Here is a 24836-nt window from a genome sequence, read left to right as displayed (position 1 = left end):
CTGCAGCCACCCATTAAGAAGATTGCATCCCATATCACATCTATTTAACCCACAAGTCATTCACATGAAAGGAAGGCATCTCATGTGGGAAACAGTCTATGAAACTCACTTTCTGCCAAAGAAAGGCCTAGAGCTATTATGCAGCCCGCCCCTGCCTAGTCCGCACCAGCTTAGAAACTGCTGACCAGTATAATAAAAACGCTGATTACATTTAAGAATTTAAATCATTTTATTGCTTTACCTGCCATTAGGACAATCTATAACAAAAGGAATATATTAGCACATACAGTAAGTCAGACTTATAGTCAGGTAACGATACAAAAATGGTCCTCTGGTTGACTATAGCACTCTAGGGCAGTAGATTTTTTATTTTTATTTGCTAAGGTGTCCTAGCAAAAAAGATTACCTCTAAAGCCCTGAATGTTAGCTAAGGCAAACTATACCAACTGTGGATTCAAACATGTTTAAATTGCACACAAAGGTAAAGCTTTAACTGTGATTAATATTTAACTCAGACGTAGCTGGTTCATCTTAAAATCTTGTTGGTAAAACTACAAAAGGGAGTAAACAGCAAGCTAAAAAGACGCAGTAGTGAAACTTGATTAGAAAGCCTTATATAAAAAAATGTGCATTTTTGTGGCGCTCTAACTAGCTTACATAAGGTTTAAAATCTTTTTGGTGCTTTAACAAGGATCAAATCAAGCTTCAAAAGTAAGAAAGGTATGGGGGGGAGCAATCCCTGGATAGATTCAAACTGAATGAAGTTTTGGAGGAAAATAGCATTAATGGACTCCCGAAGAGAACACAGGTGGAAATTCCCAAAGGCATATCCTCATCAAAGTCTTCAGCACGGACAGAAAGAATTCACAATGTAGATTTTACATTTTATATGCATCTAGAAATGAGGACATGTCAATACCCCCTCCCCCTTTTTTATATATATATACTAAGGCTCCTATTCCCCAGACATTGCCAATCATATTTAATTAAGCATTCTTTCCAGCAGCCAACAAGTCAGAATGGTACATACCAGGTCCAGTTTCTGGGGGGAAAGTACGGAGGGAATGGCAGGGAGCTGGACTGGTAAGAAATAGTTGCACAACTAATGCAAAAAACTTGCTGTCACTCCCAAATAAAACCCTAGACTAGTTTTAGATAATTTACATGTTATAAGGAAACCAAATTGCCTACATTATCCACCTGCAACATTCCATATCGTAGGCAGCACAGGGTGCACACAAAATATTGTAACACAAACCTGGTAAATACTGAAACACATTTCAGACTTGACAACAGGGTCAACTTTCCCAAAAGCTATTCTGTCAGATCGGTATGAGAATCTGGGACAAACCAAAGAGAACAAGACTCGAGACTGAACATCTGCTCAGACTGAATATCTGAGAAAGGTTAGAAGTTACTAAAGCTTCTGATTGGACAAAAGAGATTCAGTAACAAGAGTTTTACAGGACACTAATTTTCTGTTTCCAGTCTTCCACATGAGCCAGATTCTTGTCATCTAACAAGGAGTGTGTAGTCCGGTCCTGCATTGAATGCCAACAGAACCATTCAATATCTGGTGCTGAAGTTAACAGGGAAGGCAAAGCTTGAAAGGGTCAGACAGAAGACTGAACGCACAGGATGCACCCTTCAGTTTCCTGGTCTACATACACTGCATGTGGGGTATACTATTTGGCACCAGCTAAGGAGCAGTGCAATTGTTTTGCCAACACCACCACCAATATATAGGTGTCTAATCCATTGGCTGGGTATTGAGAAATTGCACAGGGGAAAAAATAGAAGGGGCAAATATGAACATTCACAACTGAGAACAGGCAAAGGGGAAGGGTAACTGTGGCAAGAATATCAGCAACACCGGCAGCAGGTGCCAGAACAAAAGCTTGTACACAAAAACCTGACAAACGATAACCAAGCCCGTCGTGAACCAACTGAAATGGAAACTGATGCATCAAACTATCAAACTTCTAACTGTGGTTTTACTAAGGAGCTGATCTCAGTAAACCAAACCAAAGATAACCATATCCAGAACATTTATGCCAAGAAGTTGAGCTTAGAGGTTAAGTTCCTCTGCTAAGAGAAGTACTTACAGCAGAAAGTGACCACGCCCTGAAATAAATGTAGGAACTCACCAGTTGAGAAATGTGTGCCTCTTAATTATTTTCCACTGTTACATCCTTAACTCTATGGCAATAACCTTGGTACTAGGAAATTTTCCCAGCGAAAGGAATGGCAGTCACTGCCCGAGTTGGACACTGTACATTGCACAGAGAAAAGCAGTAACAGCAAAAAGTCTCCATATAATTTTCTATTTATTTTAAATTGTATTGGGAGCACCAAAATAAATGCTCTAAAAATTAAAATGGTGCCATGAAAAGCAACTGATTTTTCTTTTCTTTTCCCCTCCCTCAGACAGACAGGAAGCTGCAATAGCCAGTGGCCATGTGGCTCTGCACAAGAGTAATGAAGCAGTCTGCATTTGTGAAGCATGTATTTGAAGAAGAAGGGAGACTTCAGACAGACAGAGACACAAAGCTGTTGTACTGCTGGATGTTCCGCTTGAGAATATCTGAGCATGGACCCAAGACACGCTCAAATCGGGGCCGGTCGAGCTTTACACATTTCAATGGGCCACGAGCAACAACCGTGGCAGCACGAGGACGGTTCATCAACAGGGCTATTTCACCTAAAAAACAAAATATTCATTTCAAAGAGAAGAGGGCAAGGGGAGGGGGGAGGCGATTTGAAACAGATCAACAGACTTTCCCAAAATAGAGGACTGCTCTAAAATTATCCCAAAATATTGCATAGTGTAAGAGTGTTAAGAATTATAGACAGAGATGTGGAGGGCCAGAAAGACTGTGGGAGAAGTGTGCTTAGAGGGCTTATCCACACTTACACTTTATCCTGCTCTTTCCAGGCACAAGTCTGCCCTTTAAAGCTCCGTATCTGAGCGTGGTTTTGTTTTTTTGTCCTGGGGCTTTCCCTGTGAAAACTTGCTCTTCAGTGCTCAATTGGAGCAAACATTAATTCGGAGTTTCTGTGGATTGTTGTTTGCTTCAAATGAGTGCTAAAGAGCTGTTCTCATGGGGAAACTCTGGAATAAAAAAGCGGGGGTGCTTGGACACAGAGCTTTAAAGTGCAGAGTGTGCTTAGAAAGAGCAGAGGAAAGGGAAGTGTCAAAGTCATTTGCTCAGTGCTTCCCAAGCAATCAGTAGGCAGCTGGTTGTCAAGACACTTGGAAATTACTGCGCAAGGGGCTTTTGCCAGCCCTGTGCTTGGAAAAGCTGTTTTCTGCAGGGATTGGCTGTGCAATCTGATTCCAGTTCTAACACTAGGTATCCTTGCAATTATTGTTTAAATAATACTCAGGCATTTATACTTCTAATATTTCAAATAGTACAATTCTATGTGCTGAGTTATTCCTCATGTACTACATGATCTTCAAGAAGGAAGTAACATTTCCATAAATGTTACACTTAAAAGTATCTCCATAACTTGATGTAAGAGTCATGACAAGGTTCAAGGTTCCTATGTCAGGTCTTTGGTAGTATTTTCTGTTCAGAGTAGTACTATACTTAATCTTACAGCAAGTAATAAAAATAAATCCCCAGCTTATTTAATTAATAAACGACAATAATGTTTCTATCATCCCAAACTCAAGTTTTCCATTACAGAAGTTGAATCCAAAGTTTTAGAAGCGTGTTAAAGATGCAAAACTACTAAATGGCCCAATTCATATGATCATATCCTGGACTGATGAGACAAGTTTTGCATGAGCTTAATATACCCACATGCAGCCTCTCTTCATGTAAATAGGGAAACAAACCAGGAAGCAGTCATAAACCACAGCTTCTGGTACATACGAACCAGGAGCTTTAGTTCAACATCGCCAAACAAGCTAGGATGCAGATGCCAGCCATGGTTTAAAAACAGCTTCTGATCCCTAACCCATTGGTCTGGAAGCAATTAACAGTTGTTCCCAGATTGTATGATATGGGAACCTATGGTATTTGCAACTTGTTTCTCTGGTCTCATGAAGGGAGGAAGAAAGGATACAACTGTGGGTGGATGAAGTTCATGTATATCCTGGCTTATTAAGCCAGAATCTGATCGTGCAAGTACAGTCTATGTCCAAAAAACAATTAAGCAACTGCAGAAGCCAGCATCCAACTTGAAAAATTTCCCCAAAGTTTGCTTTACTTGTTAGTAAATTACAAACTATTTGTTCTTCTGTAGCTTCCCATGGGTTAAAATCATATCAAGCCGATTTCAATGTTTTCTTACTTTACAATATGATCTCGTGGCTTATTCTCCATTCCAGGAAGGGTGGTATTATAGGAGTCTACGTGTTTTTTTGAGCCTCATGAGATGGAAAGGAGCAAAGGGGAGGAGAGAAGCCAAGTCTCAGGGGACCAGGAAGGGGGCTGCTTTAAATATATATACCATTATGTCATTTGCATTGGTCTTATGCCTTAAGTATTTAAACGGCACTGTCAACTTAAAACAGCAAGAAAACTCACCAAAATAATCAGATGGTGCAAGCCTGCCCACTTCAACAAATTCTTCATGCTCTGACCTGCGCTGTAACACAGCAGCTGTACCCTTTAAATGAATTAAAGAGTTAATGACCAGATTTGTTTTAGTAATCCTATGCAAAAAGCAACAACTTCATGACTTAAAGCAGAAACATCCCCATTAAATTACTTGTCTTAACCTATCCCATTTAATCCTAATATCCTCAAAAGGGGAGAGTATGATAAAATACCATTCAGAAGCACATTTCACAATTGAACTAAGCATTCCTACATGTATAATTCTGCCACCACGGGATTTGTTAAAGGGATTTATTGTCATCTATGATCAAATCTGTTATCACAGAAAATAATTTGCAAATACGTTTTCTGTCCAAAGAACCAGTATTCATGCAAGCAGTCTGCAAATGACTTTTTAAAAACACAGAACCACCTTTCATCATATCCAGAAGAATTCCCCAAACAGGTGTCCTCCAGATGTTGAACCACAACCCTAGCCAGCATAGCCAACAGTCAGAGATGGTAAGAGCTGTCGCTCAAAACATCTGGAAAGCGCCTGGCTGGGGAAGGTTAATATAACCCAAGTAACTGAAATGTATGAGACAAATACAGCTGCTAGTAGCTAATTCCAAAACAACATTGTTATTAATACTCACCTCCAAAATAATGAAGAACTCGTCTCCTGGTTCTCCCTGCACCACAATCTTTTGTCCATCCTCAAATTGTACTGGCTCTAAAGCATCAGCTACTGTGAGACGCTCCCATTTGTCAAGGGATTCTAAATAAAAATAAAACAAGATGGTTTATTTTGCTGCATCCCAAAGATTTAGAATTAGATCCCCAGTTCATCTCACATAAGGATACGCTCCTCCAGTTTTCCTACAGCAAACCCTTCTACTGCACTTCTTCCTACTGCCATAAACAAATTAATCATCCATTCACAATTTGTGATTTAGCAGCTGTAGCTTCAAGCACAGCACCTCAACATTATATGCTCCCTCTGCGATGTTCAGAGTAGGGCAAGACTCAAATATTCTATTAGCGATGCTAAGAAATTATTCACACTCACCCAGTATTGACACTTTACTAAGAAATTCTTCATACATCTTTCTCTTTCTCAATGTGCTACCCTGGAGGAGAAAAACACACACAAATGGATCTGAAAATTACTCGTTTAACAATTTAGAATACCAGGAAAAATGGAACAGGTCATAGAAATGTTTACAATGCAATCCTATTCATTTCTACTTATAAGTAAGTCCTCCTCAGTTAAATGAAACTTACTCCCAGATAAGTGCATATAGAGAGGTTTTCAACCTTTTTGAGTCCATGGCTCCCAAGACCAACTACATTCTTTTTGCCATGCTCAGAAGCCTAGTTATGTCACTCCTTTTGAAAACCATCCCTTGTGGAGTCTTCCCTCAGCCTCCTCTCCTCTCCTTGAGAGTCCTCTGGGCAGCTGCTGCTGCCCCTGGTCTCTGAGCTGACCCCCACCCCAAACAGAGGTGCCTCCTCACACTGCCCCACAGAGGTCTGGGAAACACCGCCTAGCCAGCCCCAGAGGCACCATTCGCCTGGGGAGCTTGTAGCCAGGGCTGCTGCAACAAACAGCAATGCAAGCCTTTGGGAGGCAGGGATGCAAGAAGGCATCAGAGGGAGGGAGGGAGGGAGGGAGGGAGGGAGGGAGGGAGGGAGGGAGGGAGGGAAAGAAAGAGGGAGGGAGGGAGGGAGGGAGGGAGGGAGGGAGGGAGGGAGGGAGGGAGGAACAAAGGCCAGTGTTGCCCGTGGCATTCCTGACTATCATTCAAGGCACCCCAGGGTGCCACAGCACACTGGTTGAAAACCACTGGATATATGACAGCAAACTTAAATGGTTCAAGTCTTGTGTACACCATTCTAATATAAGCCCTAAGCTGCCTGTAAGCCCAGTTTTCCACCATAATTAGCTAATGATCATGAACCCTTAAATTAACTAATGATCATATCCCCTTAAAATTTACACTAAGGCTGGGTGGCTGGAGCAACCCAGTCAGATGTGCGGGGTATAAATTATTTTTTATCATCATCATCTTTATTATACACTCACTTATCTGAGAGTAAGCCACTTCTGAAGTCACTGAACTTAGTTCAAAGAATGGACCTATAAGCTTGCACTGTAAATAGTCAAATGGTGGACTGTATCCAATACTGTCAATGCACAAAGACAGGCACAGGCAAACTCAGCCCTGCAGATGTTTTGGGACTACAATTCCCATCATCCCTGACCACTGGTCCTGTTAGCTAGGGATGATGGGAATTGCAGTCCTAAAACATATGGAGGGCTGTGTTTGCATATGCCTGCACAAAGAGAATGAACTTGGGCTCAAGAAATGGGATTTCCTTTCATGGTAGCAGCTTCGATGCCGTCCCAGTATCTCAGACAGTCCATAAATCCCACTCAGGTCTCTTTTGGCCTTTACAACAGAGTAAGCAGGAATATTCACTCTTACTGAAGTGTCCGTTTGCTCAACTTAATAGGCAAGACCTTTTGTCCATTAAAAGTTATTTAGTAAAAAAGAAAAGAAAAGCTTGGCTGGGATATAGTAAACTAGAAACCCACAGGTCCCATTATCAGTGTGTGAAGAAAAGATGTGTCTCACCTTCCCATATTTAATACTCAATACAAACTCTCTGGCAGTAGTCTTCAGGAATCTAAGCCTTGGATATAAATATAGTTCTCTTGCGCTAATTTTAAATTCCAACACCCTTTCTCTGTCCTGAGTGTGTAAAAACCTCTTAGTAACCCCAGCAGAAGACTGGCTTTGTCTGGAAAAACAGCAGGTGTGTGTGTGTGTGTGTGTTTAAAAAAGAAGAATGCAAATAAGCTCAACTGAAAGCCCAGATTTACTGCTATTGAAAGTCTCAAGCTTCAAAATGCAATTGCATCCTGAAAATTGCATGCATGTAATTGCAAAATGCGTAACTACTTTTTGCTTAATTGCAAACACAAGTCTGCCGAGACATCCTCTCCTCTGCATGAAGATCAAGGCGGAGGAAGGAAATACAACGGTACACTTTACATGAAAAGCCCCTCCCCCCAGCAGAGGATCAGATGAGTGGGTGCACCTAGAATCACAGAATTGTAGAGTTGGGATCGAACCCCCAACCCTGAGATTACTAAAAGTCTCATGCTCTACTGACTGAGCTATATTCAGGAGTTCTCCATCACTGCCGTACAACTTTCCTATATGCTTATGTTGATTTATACAAACTCAAGTCAGAATACCTCAACACCAAAAAAGCCACACTCTCTTTCAAATTCATTTATTTAAAAACATAAAAAATTACTTACCATAAGGATTCTTCTATAGCTGTCTCTATCAATGCCCCACAGTTTAACATTAGTTTTTGCTTTGACAGTTGCTGCTCGGGGTGTTCCATAGATCAGTGCGAGTTCACCAAAACTGCCCCCTTCTCCAACACTAGTGGCCCATTCATTGTTAACATATACCTAAGGATGCAACACACAAAGTTGGAGGACAGGAATTTTGCTGCAAATGTATCCCCTGAAACAATATGGTTCAAAAAATATGATACGGAACATTTCAAAAGTGGTTAAATGTTCCAATTTGGATAATATTCTAATTCCTTTTCACAGTAATATTCCACAAAATACATGTGCCAAGAGGTTTTCTGTTTTTGTTTTGAGAAAAGCTTATCACTGGGCACCATTTGTTCGACCCTTGCATAATAATCAAATAATAAGTGATTTCATTCTGGGAAGGAGTATTAGCTGAAATAAGTAATATTACAAATCACAATGTACTGTGTAATCCAAGTTTGGGTTTATTAACAATTTTTATGGTAGATCAACGTGCTTTATTATATAAGGATCTTAGTAGTTTCTTAATGCTGTGATTACTTACTTATGGCACAGAATTGGAAAGGGCTTGAACCTTTGCATATGATGGAGACAGAATGCATGGACTACTGCCTTACCTGAAAAACTAGCCCAAAGGGTTCATGTATCGATGCAGACTATTTTACTGAAGTTTGGTACCCATTTGCAAACTACTCAAATGAATACCCTGATGATTGGCATCCACCAACCTTGCACATGGACTTATGACATAATTTTGTACATTAATCTTCTGTTCCAGGGTGGGAAAAATTTCTTGTATTGCTATTACATTGTTGAAAAGTAAATTGTAAATAAGTGATTTCTTTAACAGGATGTACTACCTAATGTGCCAGCTACTTACAGCTTGATTTGTTATAAGGCATAATTTTTATACCCATTTAAGCTTGACTGAAGGAATGCTGGTGGTGCTGTGGTCTAAACCACAGAGCCTAGGGCTTGCCGATCAGGTCGGCGGTTCGAATCCCCGCGACGGGGTGAGCTCCCGTTGTTCAGTCCCAGCTCCTGCCTACCTAGCAGTTTGAAAGCACGTCAAAGTGCAAGTAGATAAATAGGTGGGAAGGTAAACAGCATTTCTGTGCGCTGCTCTGGTTTGCCAGAAGCGGCTTAGTCATGCTGGCCCAATGACCTGGAAGCTGTCTGCGGACAAACGCCGGCTCCCTTGGCCTATAGAGTGAGATGAGCGCCGCAACCCCAGAGTCGTCCACAACTGGACCTCACGGTCAGGGGTACCTTTACCTTTTTAAGCTTGACTGAACTCTGAATAAACATGTATAGACTTACAATGTTTTTAATTGCTTCTCCACCACTTTGAGAATTAGAAAAGCAGGTTAAAAACTGTAAATAAAAATGCAACCTAAAAACACGGGCTTTTCAGTTTAGTAGTTCTAAGACAGGCATCCCCAACCTGTGGCCCTCCAGATGTTTTGGCCTACAACTCCCATGATCCCTAGCTAACAGGACCAGTGCTCAGAGATTATGGGAATTGTAGTCCAAAAAATCTGGATGTCCGAAGGTTGGGGATGCCTGTTCTAAGACATTATATTTCAGAGTCTCGGTTTAGCCTGATTACTGGTACATTTTTGTTATTGAATGTTATTGTAATTGACTTATTTTTAAATGGCTGTTGCATTATGATTTATACTGTATGTTATTTCTGTTTGTTTTAACAAAATTGTGTATCTGTTTTTAATATAAGCTATCTTGGGAAGAGGGACGCAGGTGGCACTGTGGGTAAAAGCCTCAGCGCCTAGGGCTTGCCGATCAAAAGGTCGGCGGTTCGAATCCCCGCAGCGGGGTGCGCTCCCGTCGTTCGGTCCCAGCGCCTGCCAACCTAGCAGTTCGAAAGCACTCCCGGGTGCAAGTAGATAAATAGGGACCGCTTACTAGCGGGAAGGTAAACGGCGTTTCCGTGTGCAGCTCTGGCTCGCCAGATGCAGCTTTCTCACGCTGGCCACGTGACCCGGAAGTGTCTTCGGACAGCGCTGGCCCCCGGCCTCTTGAGTGAGATGGGCGCACAACCCTAGAGTCTGTCAAGACTGGCCCGTACGGGCAGGGGTACCTTTACCTATCTTGGGAAGACTAATAATAATAATAATAAATTTTATTTATATCCCGCCCTCCCCAGCCGAAACCGGGCTCAGAGCGGCTAACAACAGTAAAGTCTTGAAAGGCAGAAAAGAAATATATGACATGATGGGCTGCCACTCCTGCTTACCAACCCCTCCTCTTGTTACACCTAACCAAGCTGGTCTCTGAAGTGCCTCCACCTGCTCCTTTAAATGCCCCTCTGGTGGTTATTTAATTGGGGAGGCGCTTCAGAAAGCACCTCTCTGCCTCCTTTAAATAGCTTGGCTGGTCTGCCTGCCACCCATGCTGCTTGCTTGCTGGTCTGCCTGCTGTTCTGTCATCACACAAACGGCAGTAAGAAATAAGCTTCAGACAAGGCTAGAGGAAAGGGAAACTGTGGTGAGGGAAAGATGGAGGTCCCTGATATTTATTTGTCTGAAATGCAAAAGCATGGACATAGACATGTTCCCATTATTGCCCATGTGATGCATTGTATGTGCTTAAAATATTCTGGAGCGCTGCAGTAATATATAGTTTAGAAAAGACTTACATCCATTTCTCCTTGATCAACAACATAGAAGTTATCCCCTTCATCACCTACAGAAAAAAAAATGAAATATAAGTTTGAGAAACAATTATAAGTTTAGAAGAGGCAGTTATCAACCTCTTCCATTCTAGAACCATCCAGCACAAAATGACATCCATACAAAAGCTCACATATGCTTTATTTTTGCATTTGGAACAGCCATGCTTTCCTTTAGGCTTCACAGTCAAATATATTCATTATATTTATAATTCCCACTTCACCCCTACATGTAATTAAAATGAAGGAAGCTATTTGCCCAGCTATCAGTATGACAGGGTAGATAAGACTAGTAACTAGTCTAGGTAAAGTGCTCTTTGATCAATGCCCTATTGCAAAAGCCATTGCTGGCAGAGGATTTTCACCTGACCACAAAACTCAAATAGAACACTGAAATGGTTACAATGTGGGGAAAACAAGTCTAAGCTCAGTGACGGGGAACCTCCTTGCCTGCTGAGCCTCCTCAGGCTATGCCCCCTCCTCACAGGTATCTCCCTTATTAACCTGGGTGGGGACATTTTAACCTCACCACCCAACACTGTGATGGGGATGAAAACTGGCCCTTCCTGGCTTCTCAACTGATTTGTTGGGAGGATGCAGTTTTCATCCCCATTACAGTGTGCAGGGTTGTTCTTGCTTTGTTGGCATCCGTCTGTCTTGAGAGACAATGGAATGCGCGCCTGGGGGCGAAGTCAAACTGCTCCGTTAGCAGCACTGAAGTGACCTTCCTGGGATGCAAGCCTGGGTTTTGTGTATGGAGCTCCTGGGATGCCTAGATGATAAGACTCCTCTCATGGCCCTGCTGGTGTGGTCCAGCTTGGCTGTCAGGGAGAGTTGCAAGAAGGAGGTGTGTGTACAAGACGTCATCCAACGGCCATTCCGCATTTCTGCAGGGTTTACTCCTTAGCTTTTTCTTCTCCTGAAAATATCCCGCAAGGCAACAGAGGTGTAGGATCAGTTTTCCTTCTCATAGATGGACCACCTTCCCAGGTTGACAAGCCCCATCTGCCCCTCCACATGCAGAAACTGCCTTCTAGACCATTTAACCCACTATTGATCTCATCCACCCAATCTGCCGGAGCCTCTCTTTGCATACAGAGGAAGTCCCTAACTCACTGAGGGTTTTGACCCATTGGTTGCCCTCGCCTGGTTTAGTCGGCCAGTAAAAGTCGTGTCCTGGGGTGTGGCTGCTGTTGCATGCTGATGGTTTCTAGGAGCCACAGGTGAGAGTTGAGTGCAGGGTGGGGACCAAAGGTGGACAACCTACCCCAGAACGAGCATAACATGTCCCCCAGCAGAGGTACTACCCCTCTCCTAACATCCCATAGACATGTTTAATCTTCCTCACAGTGCATGCTACAGTGGGAATGAAAATGCCCCTTCTCAGCTGATCTACATGGATCATATGAGAGGAGGAGTTGAGAAAGTGAAGAATATGTGCATGCCTGTGTTAAGAAGTGTGTGACTGTGTGCACATCTGGCGAGGCCCACCACTGGAATGCAAACCCAAACAGCTACCACTGGGGCCAGAACATAGGAAGCTGCCTGATAACGAGTTGGGACCATTGGTGCATCTAGTTCAGTACTGTTGACACTGACTGGCACCAGCTCTCAAGTGTTTCAGGGGACACTTCCAGCTCTAGCGAGAATTGAAAACACATGCCCTACCGTTTAGCCTTGGTCCCTTCTGAAAGGTAAGTGACCAAAGTGTTTGCCCACCCACCTCTGAAAAACTAGCTGGAATTCTATACTTGGGATCTTTTTAGCAAACCTTGTGAATGAGATGAACAGAAAGCAATTGAACATCTTCAAAGCTTCAAAGGCTAAGTATTTTTTCCACCAACATCACAATCAATCACTTGCCTTGCTGTATCACAGTCTCGCCAGCAATATAGGTGACAGGGAACATGGCATCAAAAATATCACTGAAAAAGATTTCAGAATTACTCAACAAAAGATCTAACATATTGCATGTGTGTGCTAATACAGACAAGCTTAGCGTGCAGTTATTAGGGAGACTGCATCTCTCAAAAGTCTAGACTAGAGTTGCTCAACGTGTTCTGGAGAGGGGACAAAACAGCAGTGCTCACACAAGCTTTAGTCAGTTAGTTAGTTAGTATACCACCCTATACCCACTGATCTCAGGGCGGTTCACAGCATAAACATTAGGCTTGGTGAATTAAACTTCAGGTTATTCTTATCTCTTCCCATATTGACAGACACAGGGGCAACATAAATAGGCTGACATCAGCATGAACATTCCCCTCTTCTCCTTGCCCCAAAGTAATCCAAATAATTGTATGAATGTAGAGCCCATTATATGGCATTTTGGCAATCTAAGCCACAACAATGTCTGAAAGTGGGGGCCCAAAAACCATTCAGTACAACTTAACTGGCCTGGCTAGGGAACAGGCTAGGCAACTTATACTGCATTACTAGCTAGCTGGTTTTTTGCCACAGTTCAAAGCAATTTACAATATTTTAAGCAAACACACACACAAACACACTAAAACCAGTATTTTTTTAAAAAAATCCAAAAGACAATCCTATTTTTTTTTTAAAAAAAAAGATTAAAACAACCCTTCTATGCAAAAAGGACATAGGGCATTTAAAAGCCAAAGGTCTGACCGGAAACAAAAAAAGAATAGCTTTGCCTTGTGTCTAAAGATATGTAGTGACGACGCCAGGCAAACCTCCCTGGGGAGAGCATTGCAGAAGCAGGGAGCCAACACTGAAATGGACCTCCCGTGGAGGGGGCACAAAAAGAAGGGCTTCAGATGGCAAGTGGAGGATCTGGTGCAGTTCATATGGGGAGATGAGGTCCTTGAGGTATTGTATTTATAGTTAACATTATGCATGGTTCCAAAACTTGGACCACAGTCAGCCTATTTATTCTTTCTACATGTTGCTCAATTCTGTTTATTTAACTATCCAGGTTAACAGATTTCTTACCTTCTTTCATTGTCATCAAGATGAGCAAAAAGCACATTCTTCTCTATGGCTTTTGCCAAAGCAGCCATAGTCTTGTAATCTTTTGGAATAACCTGTGGAATGGAAACACCCAAACAATACCGATTAAAGACCTAAGAGGCAAATGTTCTTTAAGCAAACCCATTACCAACAATATTTGAGGAGTTCCTTTCTTGGAGGAGTGCAGTGCAGGAGTTTTCTCCTATGTGAAGAAGTCATTCAAGTGGTAAGGAAAGCTTCTCAAGACTTCTTTAAGAAGCATGTTCATGAAATTATGCCTACATTCTAGATGCCCAGAAAAGGGAAAGTGTCCAGAATGAGATGTATCTTTCCTGGGTAAGTGCTGATTCAATGGCTGATCTAAAAGTATCTTTTCAGATAAGACAGAACTATCAGGAGCCTCGATATGTAGAAAATTATTTGTCCACTGCCTCTGATAAGTCTATAGACCAAATTGCTAGACACACCAGTACCTCAAATGGTCATTCAGAACTCAAAATAATCTTACTTGAAACTGATGCAGGTTTTAGGAGTCACATAACCTAATGGTGCTCTTACACAATGATTGGGAATCTTGAATAACTACCATCCTAGGATACTTCCCTCTTACTAACATCACACCTCTGAGGAGCTGTAATTGTGCTTACAGGTCCCCCAAGGGTCAACTCCCTAGTATCAGGCTTCCTGGAAACGACATAGAAGTCACAAAGATCACAAGAAAGTCCTAGGAGACCTGGTTGCTCCTCTGGGAAAGTTATAGTCGATATTAATTGAGCAGACATTGCAGAGTCAGTGAGAAATGGTTTGTTTCCTCCAGCCAAGATTTTTCTAATAATTATTTCCTCCATATCTGTCAACTCAACTTATGTCAACCCAACCAAGCAGAAATCCAGGTTTATGTGAGAGAAATATAATTGCAAGTTAGGAAGGCATTAGCACAACTTATCTAGGGAAAGGCCTGATACAACCTTATTTGGGATAGGCAAAGAAGGAAATTGTGCATACAAGACATAAAATATGCCTTGCAGGAAGTAAGAACTGGATGCAGCACCTTTCTGACATAAGAGGCAGCATCCTCTTCTGTGTAAACCTCTGCACTGATGGCACCACGCCTTCTGCGGCCCTTTACCACCGGATTCATGGGTGGAGGGGGAGAAATCTCATCTTCACGCGAGTCTGCACGGGAGCTGGCTTTCTGCTGGCACATGATCTGCTTTGTTTCTTCCTGCAGTGAAATAAAACAGTTCTATGTTAATAATCCACAAGGGTAGAAAGTTCACATCCATGCATATGCTCCTGAGAGAACTTGTTTCCTCCCTTGCACTTATCCTCATTTAAACACTGGCCATCAAGCTGCTCTGTGCAATTTCAGATTATAACTTCCATACTAAAATGTTTGTGCCCTCCATAAGCTCATGAAAGGTAACACAGGGGTAAGGAAAAGGGAGAAACCCCCACTGTACAAGCAGAAGCCTGAAAGGTGTTTATTAGGTGACCTCTTTCGGGCTAAGGTTCCAATGGCTTTTGAGCAAATTTCAGAAATGGGAGGGGCCAGACCACCACACAAAGCTGTTTTCCACAGCAACAGATCAATCTTTAATTCTTAGCAACTCCACTCAAGCTAAAGGTCTCAAACACCCTTTATCTGTCCTGACTGTGCAGAAAGCAAAGAGAACTCAGTAATCCCAGAAGAATGCAAATGTCAATACAGAACTGAATGGCAAATCCTGCCTTAAAGCTTTGCATAGTTCTAAACTTCAAAATACAATGGGAATTCCATCTATACAATTGCAAAAATGCATGGATTTTGCAAGGAACACAAGTTTCCCTCTTCACTAAGAGATTTTCACCTCTGCTGTGGTGTTGCAGAGAAAACAGCTGCAATTATACACTTTGCACAACAGAACCCCTTTCTCCCTCGCCTGCTCCTCATTGAACAGCTGATGGATGTGAGGGGACCCAGGGAGCTAGATGAAATTTGCATGTGGGCATCTGGCTCACAGACCAGGGATTCCCTATCCCTGTCCTAAGGAGTTATAAGCAAGGAGGCAGAAAATATACGATTTATGCTTTAACATTTCACTAATTTTAATCTTATCTGGCTGGCCTTGTGTTGGGGAAGAGGAATTTGACATCTTTCAAACATTTGTATTTAACAAAATATATTTTTAAAATTGGCACACTTTTAACAGCTACTTATACCTAGTACAATAATATGGAGGAAGTTTCTAAATGCTTCTGATGCTTTAGCTGTCATGTATCATACTAGTGTTGAGTCCAATACATGAAATTGAGGCCATTTGCTGGATATTTTGAATGTTAAATTATTGCATTCAAAGAAATGCACCAGGCATGCAACATATGCAATATATTTTTGGTGATTCAGATGTTGCTCTAGCATATTGCTCTGCAGAATGGTCTGTTATCATGAAGACGTTTATAAAATTTGAGTCTTCAATGAAACTCAAAAAAGGATCCTATACCTCTACTTTCTCTCATATATATATATAGAGAGAGAGAGTTCTTTACCTTGTCAACTTTTGAATTTAATAGTTCATCTTTGTAATACAGCTCAGATACTGTTTACATAGATAATGACATTACAGCTGCTCTTCAAAGATCATACAGTTCCTTTATCACAGAAACAGAATCCACAGAAAGCTTCATTATCTAAATGAATTATTCCAAATGCATAATGTACATAATATATTTAAAATCAGCTGATTCTATTTTCTTGAATTTCCGAAGGATACCAACAGGTCTCTAAGTATTCCTGAAACAATGTTACACAACATTTGGCTTGAATTAAACTGTCATAATTGAGAGATTCTTGTTTAACAATCCTAATATGTCTGTCTCAGACATGGGTGAGATCTGTTGATAAATGAGCACACTTAATCCAATTATTTACAATTTTTAATAAAGTGATGTGAGGGGGGGAGGGAAACGCATTGAACATTAACACAAAGTCCAACTTATTATAGCCTGATTACCCACACACTTCCTCTTGGATAAGATTAATAAGAACTCCTCTAAAAACTACTTTTTAATTCCTGTATTTATCAGCTTAATGTTGCTTAACCAAAAGAGCCCCTTGCTCAGTGCCACGTAGGACACTCCTTGCCATAAAAATGGTTTTTCATGGCACATTTCTAAATTTCCAAGTAGGCATAAACATAGCACTGTACTTGCCAATTTTGCCTGCTCCAATGAACTCCCAAGCCCTTTTCCATAAACCAAATTAAAAAACAGCGAGTTCCTTTACTCATAATGCCCTTGTATTTCATTCATTAATAAAAGGCATGAACATCTTTAAATTATATTTCAATATTTTAAAATATACACACTTTTTGCCCGCATTTCTACAACACATCATTTTGTTAAGGTAACAAAATAAAATATAAAACACTTCTTTTTTTTTTCTTTCGAAAGCCAGGCAGCACCAACGGGTTTCAAACTGCTGTGGGCGATTGCAGGATCTAAGCTATGTGTTGGTTGATGGAACCGCTGGGCTGAGCTGGCTCTATAAAACACATTTTGTCAAAAACCTGGTTTGTAAACAGTGGAGTCTTTTTTCATATCCCAGAATGCAGACACAAAACAGTTAATAAAACTATATCCAGGAGAAAAATGTGAACTATTTTCAGCAGTCTAAAAACAAAAGGCAGTATGGATCCTGCCCCTTTCCTTCCTGCCCATGCCCTCTGCTATCCCAGATCTGTTCTAGATGGCTGGGGGAACTGCCAGAACAGATTTAGAGGGTATGGGGAGTGCATTCCAGTGAGCAAGGAGAAACCCTTGCATTAACAGAACATTCACCTTAGCACTACACTGCATACAGCCAATTATATTTTTTTCCAGATTAACACAGCAGAACATTGTTTTGTCTTTTTTATTCCTTCATACAGTTTACCTTACAGTTTTAAAGTACTGTGAGCTCCACAGAGCACTGAAGTTACAGTGAAAGTGTGCAATATAAATTATCTCAAATAAAGCTCTTAAGCTTTGTGAGCCGACTTTCAATTAAATCAATAAAAGCTACCACTCATTATTCAAAGGAAACCATATTTAATATACATACTCAATAAAAGATGACCAAAATAGTCTTAAAAGTTACCATGCATGACCCTAACCTTTCTGCCTCTATTATTCAATAGACCTGCACTGGTCAACTAAAACAAAACTAGACTAAAACTGTAGCATTCTATCTAAAGGTGCAGTGGCTTAGATCCAGCTTTTCTTGCTCCTCTTCCTACACTTTCCCTCCCCCAAAAAACCACCCCTAAGTGTCAAGGGACCCTCTAAATGGTGTGGGACTGGGCATTGGGAATTGCAGCAGAACAGTGGAATTGTCAGAATACATGGAAGCTTCTTTTCTGCTGGTGAAAAACACTTTTCGATCCAAGCCAATAACGTTTAAACTCAGAAAAATCACTTGCCTAGTTTTAGGGATCTGTATAACTTGGCATTTAGATCAAGCCAAAATGCAAGTTGGACATAACACTTGAATCTCTGTGCATTCTTATGAATTAAAAGTACTAGTGCATAATATACAAAAACTTGGGAGTTGAACAAAATGACTCTTCTATACAAAACAAAGTATGTTATTATCCCGACATTGTGCCTTAGGGAAAATATATGAATTAATTTGTAACAATTAGCAATGACTGCAGGAATCACTAAATATTGGTCTTATGATTTGCCTTTAAGTCGTCAGCTGCTATGGGATGAATGCTGCTGACCTTCTCTCTTTCCACAGAATGTTGACACAGTGATGGGAGAAGCTGTTAGTGACACAGCAGTCAAAGAACAAGAGGGGAAAATTGTTGGGTAGCTTTGCTGCACAGCCATCTAAATTTACTGGGTAGTCACATAGCTTGTAAAAAGTGCAAGACAATTAGTGGGCTACTCAGCTAAGGACTGGTTTGTGATTAGATTAGTAAGAGTTTTATACAAAGTGTACTGAAAGCAAAATCAGATCTGGGATGATCCAACTAAGGGCACAATCCAAACCTTCTGCCATTGCAGCTCAAATCGGGGGAGTCCTGCGCCCTGTGTCAGCTCCAGGCTGGCGCAGCATTCAGATCCAGATCAGGCCTGATGGCAGCTGGCAGTAATTGGGAATCTGACTTGGGATCCAGTCCCATCACCTCCATCAGAACACACAGTTTCAACTCTTTCTGCTGGGCTCCACCACTGGGGAGCCTACCAGTGGGCCATCTACCCACCAACAAGTGACATCTATGTTACTCCACTGGCAGCAGCCCAGCAGGCAAAGTGGAGGGACATAATTGCTCCATCAACCTCCACTCCCAGCCATGGTCTAGTGTAAAGGCAGATTGCATTGCTCTGCCAGTCACCGCAAAAGCAGGGCGAGTTCTGCTCACACAACAGAGCCACCTTTCCCTGCCATCTCTTACCCCTCCTGAGTAAATCTAGGGTCAGTGCAGGGAGATGGAGAAGACCCATTCACTATGTGACTGGAAGTTCTTCTGCTTGTGCAATGACTTATATGGGATGCTATGGGTTGAATCCAGCTAAGAAGACCACCATATTTAAATGGTAAAGTTTCATAAGAATGCCCAAGAGTTTATCTCTTGCAAAATATGTTCTACTCTAAAAACCTTTTTTTCCCCCTTCCTAAAAGCAGAATTACCAGGTGTCTCTGTCTAGTTTCTGGATTTGTTGCTGCTTCCACTTAGACCAGAGAATTTTTGATGCCCAATTTGCATAACAGTAGCATTGTTTATCAGAGGGTTGTCCCATTTTATTGATATGAAATTCTACTTTGATTATATGTAAAACCTCTCAAAGATGCACAAGGGCAAAATTTGGCCATGCATGAGTCAAGAGTCCAGTATCTCACAAAGTAACACAATCTGACCTTGTACCCCTCATGAGACCTATTTATTTTTCAATTAATTTTATGAAAACATTGCACAGATGCTTTTCTAGCAATCACATGGCAATAAACTCAAAAACACTGCTGCACTTTCCCCTTGGAACATTTAAACTGTTGATGTACTCTTGGCCAATATTCTAGAGAAGCTGCAAATGGTTTTCCTACTCGCACCATTCCTGAAGCTTATTTTTACCTTCTCCAGCCTTTCAAAATATTCCCGGAGGAATGCCATGGGTCTCTCAGGTCGCACTGTACATAGCTGGACGATGCAATCCTTCAAGAGTTGTTGGATATTGTGTTTTTGGACATAGTGTTCACATTCACGGAGGCTGCGCTCCTCTTCACTGTTAGTGCTGCCAGTGGCCATTGCTGCTATCTGAAATTAAAACATATTTTAAAAACCCCAAGAGATAGATGCCCTGCTATCACCATATTACATTAATGATATTCAATGATCACAGCTGCCAGCCACTCTTAATTGCAGAGATAGCTAATTAGCAGAAATCAAAACATTATATGCTTCCAAACTGAAATGATGCTCAGTATATTTGTCTGCATTCTGGACAGAATGTTAACAACAGAATAAAACAGAGGTCTATGCTACCTCAGGAGTTATGTCAAGCTAAGTTGCTCCCAATAAAGTAAAAATAAAATACTGCAATTAATGCCAGCTCCCATGCAAAATCTTACTGGATGCAAGATTTCCACAACTGGCAAACAAACATATCCAGAACTGTGTCTGTAATAGCATGTAAAAATAAAGTTTTGTGGAAATAAAATACATTATTTCCCAACTGGCCAACACTTACTTGAGATGCAGCTAGCTGCAACCACTACAGGTATGCACAGAATTTACAGGAAGGGGTGCTGATCCCAGTATAGCCTTTCAAAAAGGAAGGAAGAAGAAAGTGAATAACTCCCAAGTGTTACTGTTCTATTAATACATACTTTTCTAGGTGAGATATTTAGATACATGACACAGATGGCAATATACTTGAGATAAACATATATAACCCTTCCCAACAGGAAACAGAGGCTTGACAACAAAATATAATGTTGTGAAGTGCCCACACTACAAACACATGGCATCTGTGTCATCTGCAACGCTTGTAAAGAATCTAAAGATTACAATACACCTGTTCCATTTCAAAAAACATACACATACTTATCTGGCATTTACATTAAGCTGCCTTGAAGTTCTACAGTTACTTCTTTTGTTTTGACAACTTGCATAATGAAGGTCAGTAATAAATGCCTTAATTAACTGCCCAAGAGTTAATGCCATGGCTCTGTGACAGCCTGCAAATAAGCCTGTGGAAAAAGCATTCACACTGCTGATAGACAGCATCAGACACCAGTGCTCAAACACAACTGCAAAAGAAGTAGCAGACATGAAGCTTCTATTTCAAATAAATATTCTTAATTGTCTGAAGCATGTTAAAGTCTTCGTCATACAGAGCTTTGAAGAGCATTCATTTTAATAGAAAGAAGGCCAAACTAATTCTGTAGCTAGATACTCTCACCAACTGGCAATTAACAGCTGATAAAGGACTTTTATTTGCTATAAAGGTAAAGGTACCCCTGCCCGTACGGGCCAGTTTTGACAGACTCTAGGGTTGTGCGCCCATCTCACTCAAGAGGCCGGGGGCCAGCGCTGTCCAGAGACACTTCCGGGTCACGTGGCCAGCGTGACAAAGCTGCATCTGGCGAGCCAGCACAGCACACGGAAACACCGTTTACCTTCCCGCCAGTAAGCGGTCCCTATTTATCTACTTGCACCCGGGGGTGCTTTCGAACTGCTAGGTTGGCAGGCGCTGGGACCGAACAACGGGAGCGCACCCCGCCGCGGGGATTCGAACCGCCGACCTTTCGATCGGCAAGCCCTAGGCGCTGAGGCTTTTACCCACAGCGCCACCCGCGTCCCCTTTATTTGCTATAGGTATTTGCAAAGTAGATATGTAGTAGCTTCAAGTAGCTTCCAGGTAAAATGCTTGGAATTTTAAGATCACTGCAGTAATTTTCAGGGCCTCCTTTTCTGGCCAAGAAAACTCACAGTGTGTTTAGAATTCCTCATATAACTATTTAACAGTAATCTTTAAACAGTGAATGGAAAACAGCAACCTGAAGATGGTAACCCAGGACATCAAAACAGCTTGTCAAAATTCTAAGTGGGGTAGGGGTCCTCACATTTTATTGAAATATCAGGTGCAATTGATAGCACACATTTTCTAATCACAAAGAAGAGCCTCTCTATCACAAAAGGGCATTTGTAATTTATAGCAGCCTTGAATAACTTACCCTGATCATCTTTCAAGTTATCTCCCTGTAGCTTCCATAAATAAAAGCAACAGGAAAGCCCTAAGATGCTTCCTTCCTGTGAGAAGGGAGCACAGTTCACTGGGAGCTCATTTCCCCAGGATAGGAATACCCAGAAATTCAAGTACTGTGCACAGCAATTATGGGCTACTTCAAAGGCAGCACTTGCTTGTTTTGTTCCTTGACTATGGGGGAAATGACACTCTCCCTATCCTGCAAAAGGTCATTCACTACACTGTAATGACTACAAAGCCAAGAGAATGACATGGGTCCCTTTCCTCCCTCCCCTCCATACATAAGAAACTGCTTGTAAGCTAAGCAGACCCAGCTAAACTCTGGCTTAGGCACTTTTCAGCAGTAACCTTTCCACTTCTTTAAAACAGATGCCCCCCACCCCAAACCTATTATTCCCCCTTTAATCCTAACCTCCCCCCAGGTCTAAAAGTTCTCCCCCAAGATCACAAATCTGGTTTCTTTGTAAAAGGATCCTCCCTCCAAAAACCTACAGGCCTCTCTCTTAAATCGTCTACCAAAAGTAACCCCACAAAAAAACCCACTTTCCTCATGGGCTTCTCCTTAAATAATAAAAAAAACAAAGGCGGCTTTATTCTACGCTCCTTCTCTGTGTCTACATGGCGTCATCTTCCACGGTGCACATTCCTCCTAATCTTAGCCCCTCTACTTGCGTCTGGCCCCCTGGACCCTCTTCTGCCTCCCTCCCCCCCGGGATATAAACCTTGGAGCGTAAGCGCCCCCTTCCTGAAAAAAATAAAATAAAGCCACGCATGTGCTCTCCCCCCAAGCTGTGCCCGTGGGCCCCGTCCAAGGCCCCCTTCGGGCAACCCGTCTCTCCCGCCAGGCTAAGGCTCTTCTCAGCAGGGCCGCCCTCACAACTCGGCGGAGGTTTATCCTCCTCCTCTCCCATCCTCCGCCTCACCTGAGGAGAAGGAAGAGGCCTCTGCCGCCGCCGCCTCCCGCAGCGCGCCTCAGGTAAGCGCGCCGCCCCTCGCTCTCCCGCCTCGCCGCCCCCGCGTCACTCCGCCGCCGCAGCTCCCGCTCTCGCCCCACCCGCCGGCGAGCGCCTTAGGCCCACCGGCTCCGACTTACCACAGGGTCCTCCTCCTCCCTGCCTGGGCCTCTCCTCGCGAGCGGGCCCCCCTCCTCCTCCTCCTCCCGCTGTCCCGAGTGGCGGCGGCCTCCTCCACCTCCCTTCTCCTCCTCCTCCTCCTCTTTCGCCTCAGCGATCGCTCCCACCGGAAACCTAACTCCCTCCGCCAATCGCCGCCCGGCGTGACGTCAATGGGCCTCGCTCTCACTCGCCGAGCCGTCACCCGGGCAACCTTAAAGGGGACGACGCGCTTGCTTTCCCGTCGACGCCCTCGCCTCCGAGGGGAGAGAACGCGCGCGCGCGCGCGGGCGAGGGAGAAGACAAGGAGGGAGGGGGAGGGGGGAGAAGAGCAGGCGCGCGCCAATACGTAAGCCTTCCCTCTACTTAAAACGTCCGCTGACGTCAGGGCGCTCGTTGAGAGGGAGACGTGCCCTCTTCCCTCTCTCCTCCTCTACACCCCGCAACTTTTCTCTCTCTCTCCTATGCGCGAAGTCGGAGGGAGGGAGATAGTGTAATAAATGAAACAGAGAAAGAAGAGGAGGAAGAAGAGGTAGAGGTGCATACCCTCCAATGTTTCCCCGATGAAAATCGGGACATCCTATTCCATCATCATCATCATAGAATCTTATAGAGTTGGAAGGGACCACGAGGGTCATCTAGCCCAACCCCCTGCAATGCAGGAATCTCAACTAAAGCATACGTGACAGAGGGCCATCCAACCTCTGTTTAAAAACCTCCAAGGAAGGGAGAGCCCACCGCCTCTCGTGGGAGTCTGTTACTGTCAGAAAGTTATTCCAGATGTTTTGTTCCAGCTGTAGGCCGCAGGTCGGGTCGTTCCCCACATCTGCTTATTTACATTCAGTAACTTGGGCTGGAATGTTATATAGACAGTGCTGGCATCCTACAAAGCAATAACCGAATGTACATATAAGACTCCAGCAAGCAAAATAAAAACCTTGTTCCACTCACCCACACGTTCGTATTCACACAGGGTTAGTGTTTACTACTGAGGAGCCAAGATCTCACCCCTAGCCATCAACCACCAGTTCCCAGCTCCTGCTTGTGAAGTGGTCAGACTCCCAACATGGGACGAGTGTTTGCTCCAGGCCCCAGGAATTGCTGCTACCAGGTATGCCTTCAGGAGCAGACATGCAATATTTGTTCAGGTAAGGGAGTGCAGGGGTGGGGAACCTGTGGTCCTCCAGAAGCTGCAAGCATGATCAATGGCTAGGGTTGATGGGAGTTGTAGTTCAGCAACCGCTGGCAGGCCACAAGTTCCCCTCACCTGCTGTATGGTATGACCACTAGACATTGAAAGAAGGGCTGTCTACACCTTTCTAAAGCCTTTATTTGTGGATAGAAGACTAAATAATAATAATAATAATAATAATAATAATAATAATAATAATAATAATAATAATAATAATAATTTATTATTTATACCCCGCCCATCTGGCTGGGCCCCCCCAGCCACTCTGGGCGACTTCCATAAAAACCACAAATACAGTAAAATATCACACGTTAAAAACTTCCCTGAACAGGGCTGCCTTAAGATGTCTTCTGAATGTCAGGTAGTTGTTTATCGCTTTGACATCTGCTGGAAGGGCGTTCCACAGGGCGGGTGCCACTACCGAGAAGGCCCTCTGCCTGGTTCCCTGTAGCTTTGCTTCTCGCAATGAGGGAACCGCCAGAAGGCCCTCGGCGCTGGACCTCAGCGTCCGGGCAGAATGATGGGGGTGGAGACACTCCTTCAGGTATACTGGACTGAGGCCGTTTAGGGCTTTAAAGGTCAGCACCAACACTTTGAATTGTGCTCGGAAACGTACTGGGAGCCAATGTAGGTCCTTCAAGACCGGTGTTATATGGATAGTGTTGGTAATCAATTTTGAAGAGTAACTGTGCGCTGTAAACACAAACTGCACAGAAGTGATGCATGGTAA

At 42.9% G+C, this 24836-nt stretch overlaps 1 protein-coding gene across 2 annotated transcripts; it reads right to left on the bottom strand.

Annotated features, from left to right (window-relative positions):
* Positions 1-210: 210 nt before the first annotated feature.
* On the bottom strand, positions 211-23054 carry PRKAR1A (protein kinase cAMP-dependent type I regulatory subunit alpha). 2 transcript variants are annotated; one of them, XM_028713474.2, is made up of 12 exons: positions 22896-23054; positions 20282-20355; positions 19666-19848; positions 14622-14795; positions 13553-13644; positions 12464-12525; positions 10568-10614; positions 7882-8040; positions 5620-5680; positions 5207-5328; positions 4539-4620; positions 211-2701 (listed from the first exon to the last, which is right to left on the bottom strand). In XM_028713474.2, exons 3-12 carry the CDS (start codon positions 19837-19839, stop codon positions 2529-2531), a joined length of 1146 nt encoding a protein of 381 aa, XP_028569307.1. In that variant the 5' UTR covers positions 19840-19848; positions 20282-20355; positions 22896-23054; the 3' UTR covers positions 211-2528. The 2 variants fall into 2 exon arrangements, with proteins under 2 accessions (XP_028569307.1, XP_028569316.1); XM_028713483.2 differs by lacking the exon at positions 22896-23054 and adding an exon at positions 22726-22815.
* Between the last annotated feature and the right edge of the window lie 1782 nt (positions 23055-24836).

Source organism: Podarcis muralis, chromosome 2, assembly GCF_964188315.1.
Source record: "Podarcis muralis chromosome 2, rPodMur119.hap1.1, whole genome shotgun sequence".
Taxonomy (NCBI): Eukaryota; Metazoa; Chordata; class Lepidosauria; order Squamata; family Lacertidae; genus Podarcis; species Podarcis muralis.
This window is presented reverse-complemented; position numbering and strand designations above follow the sequence as displayed.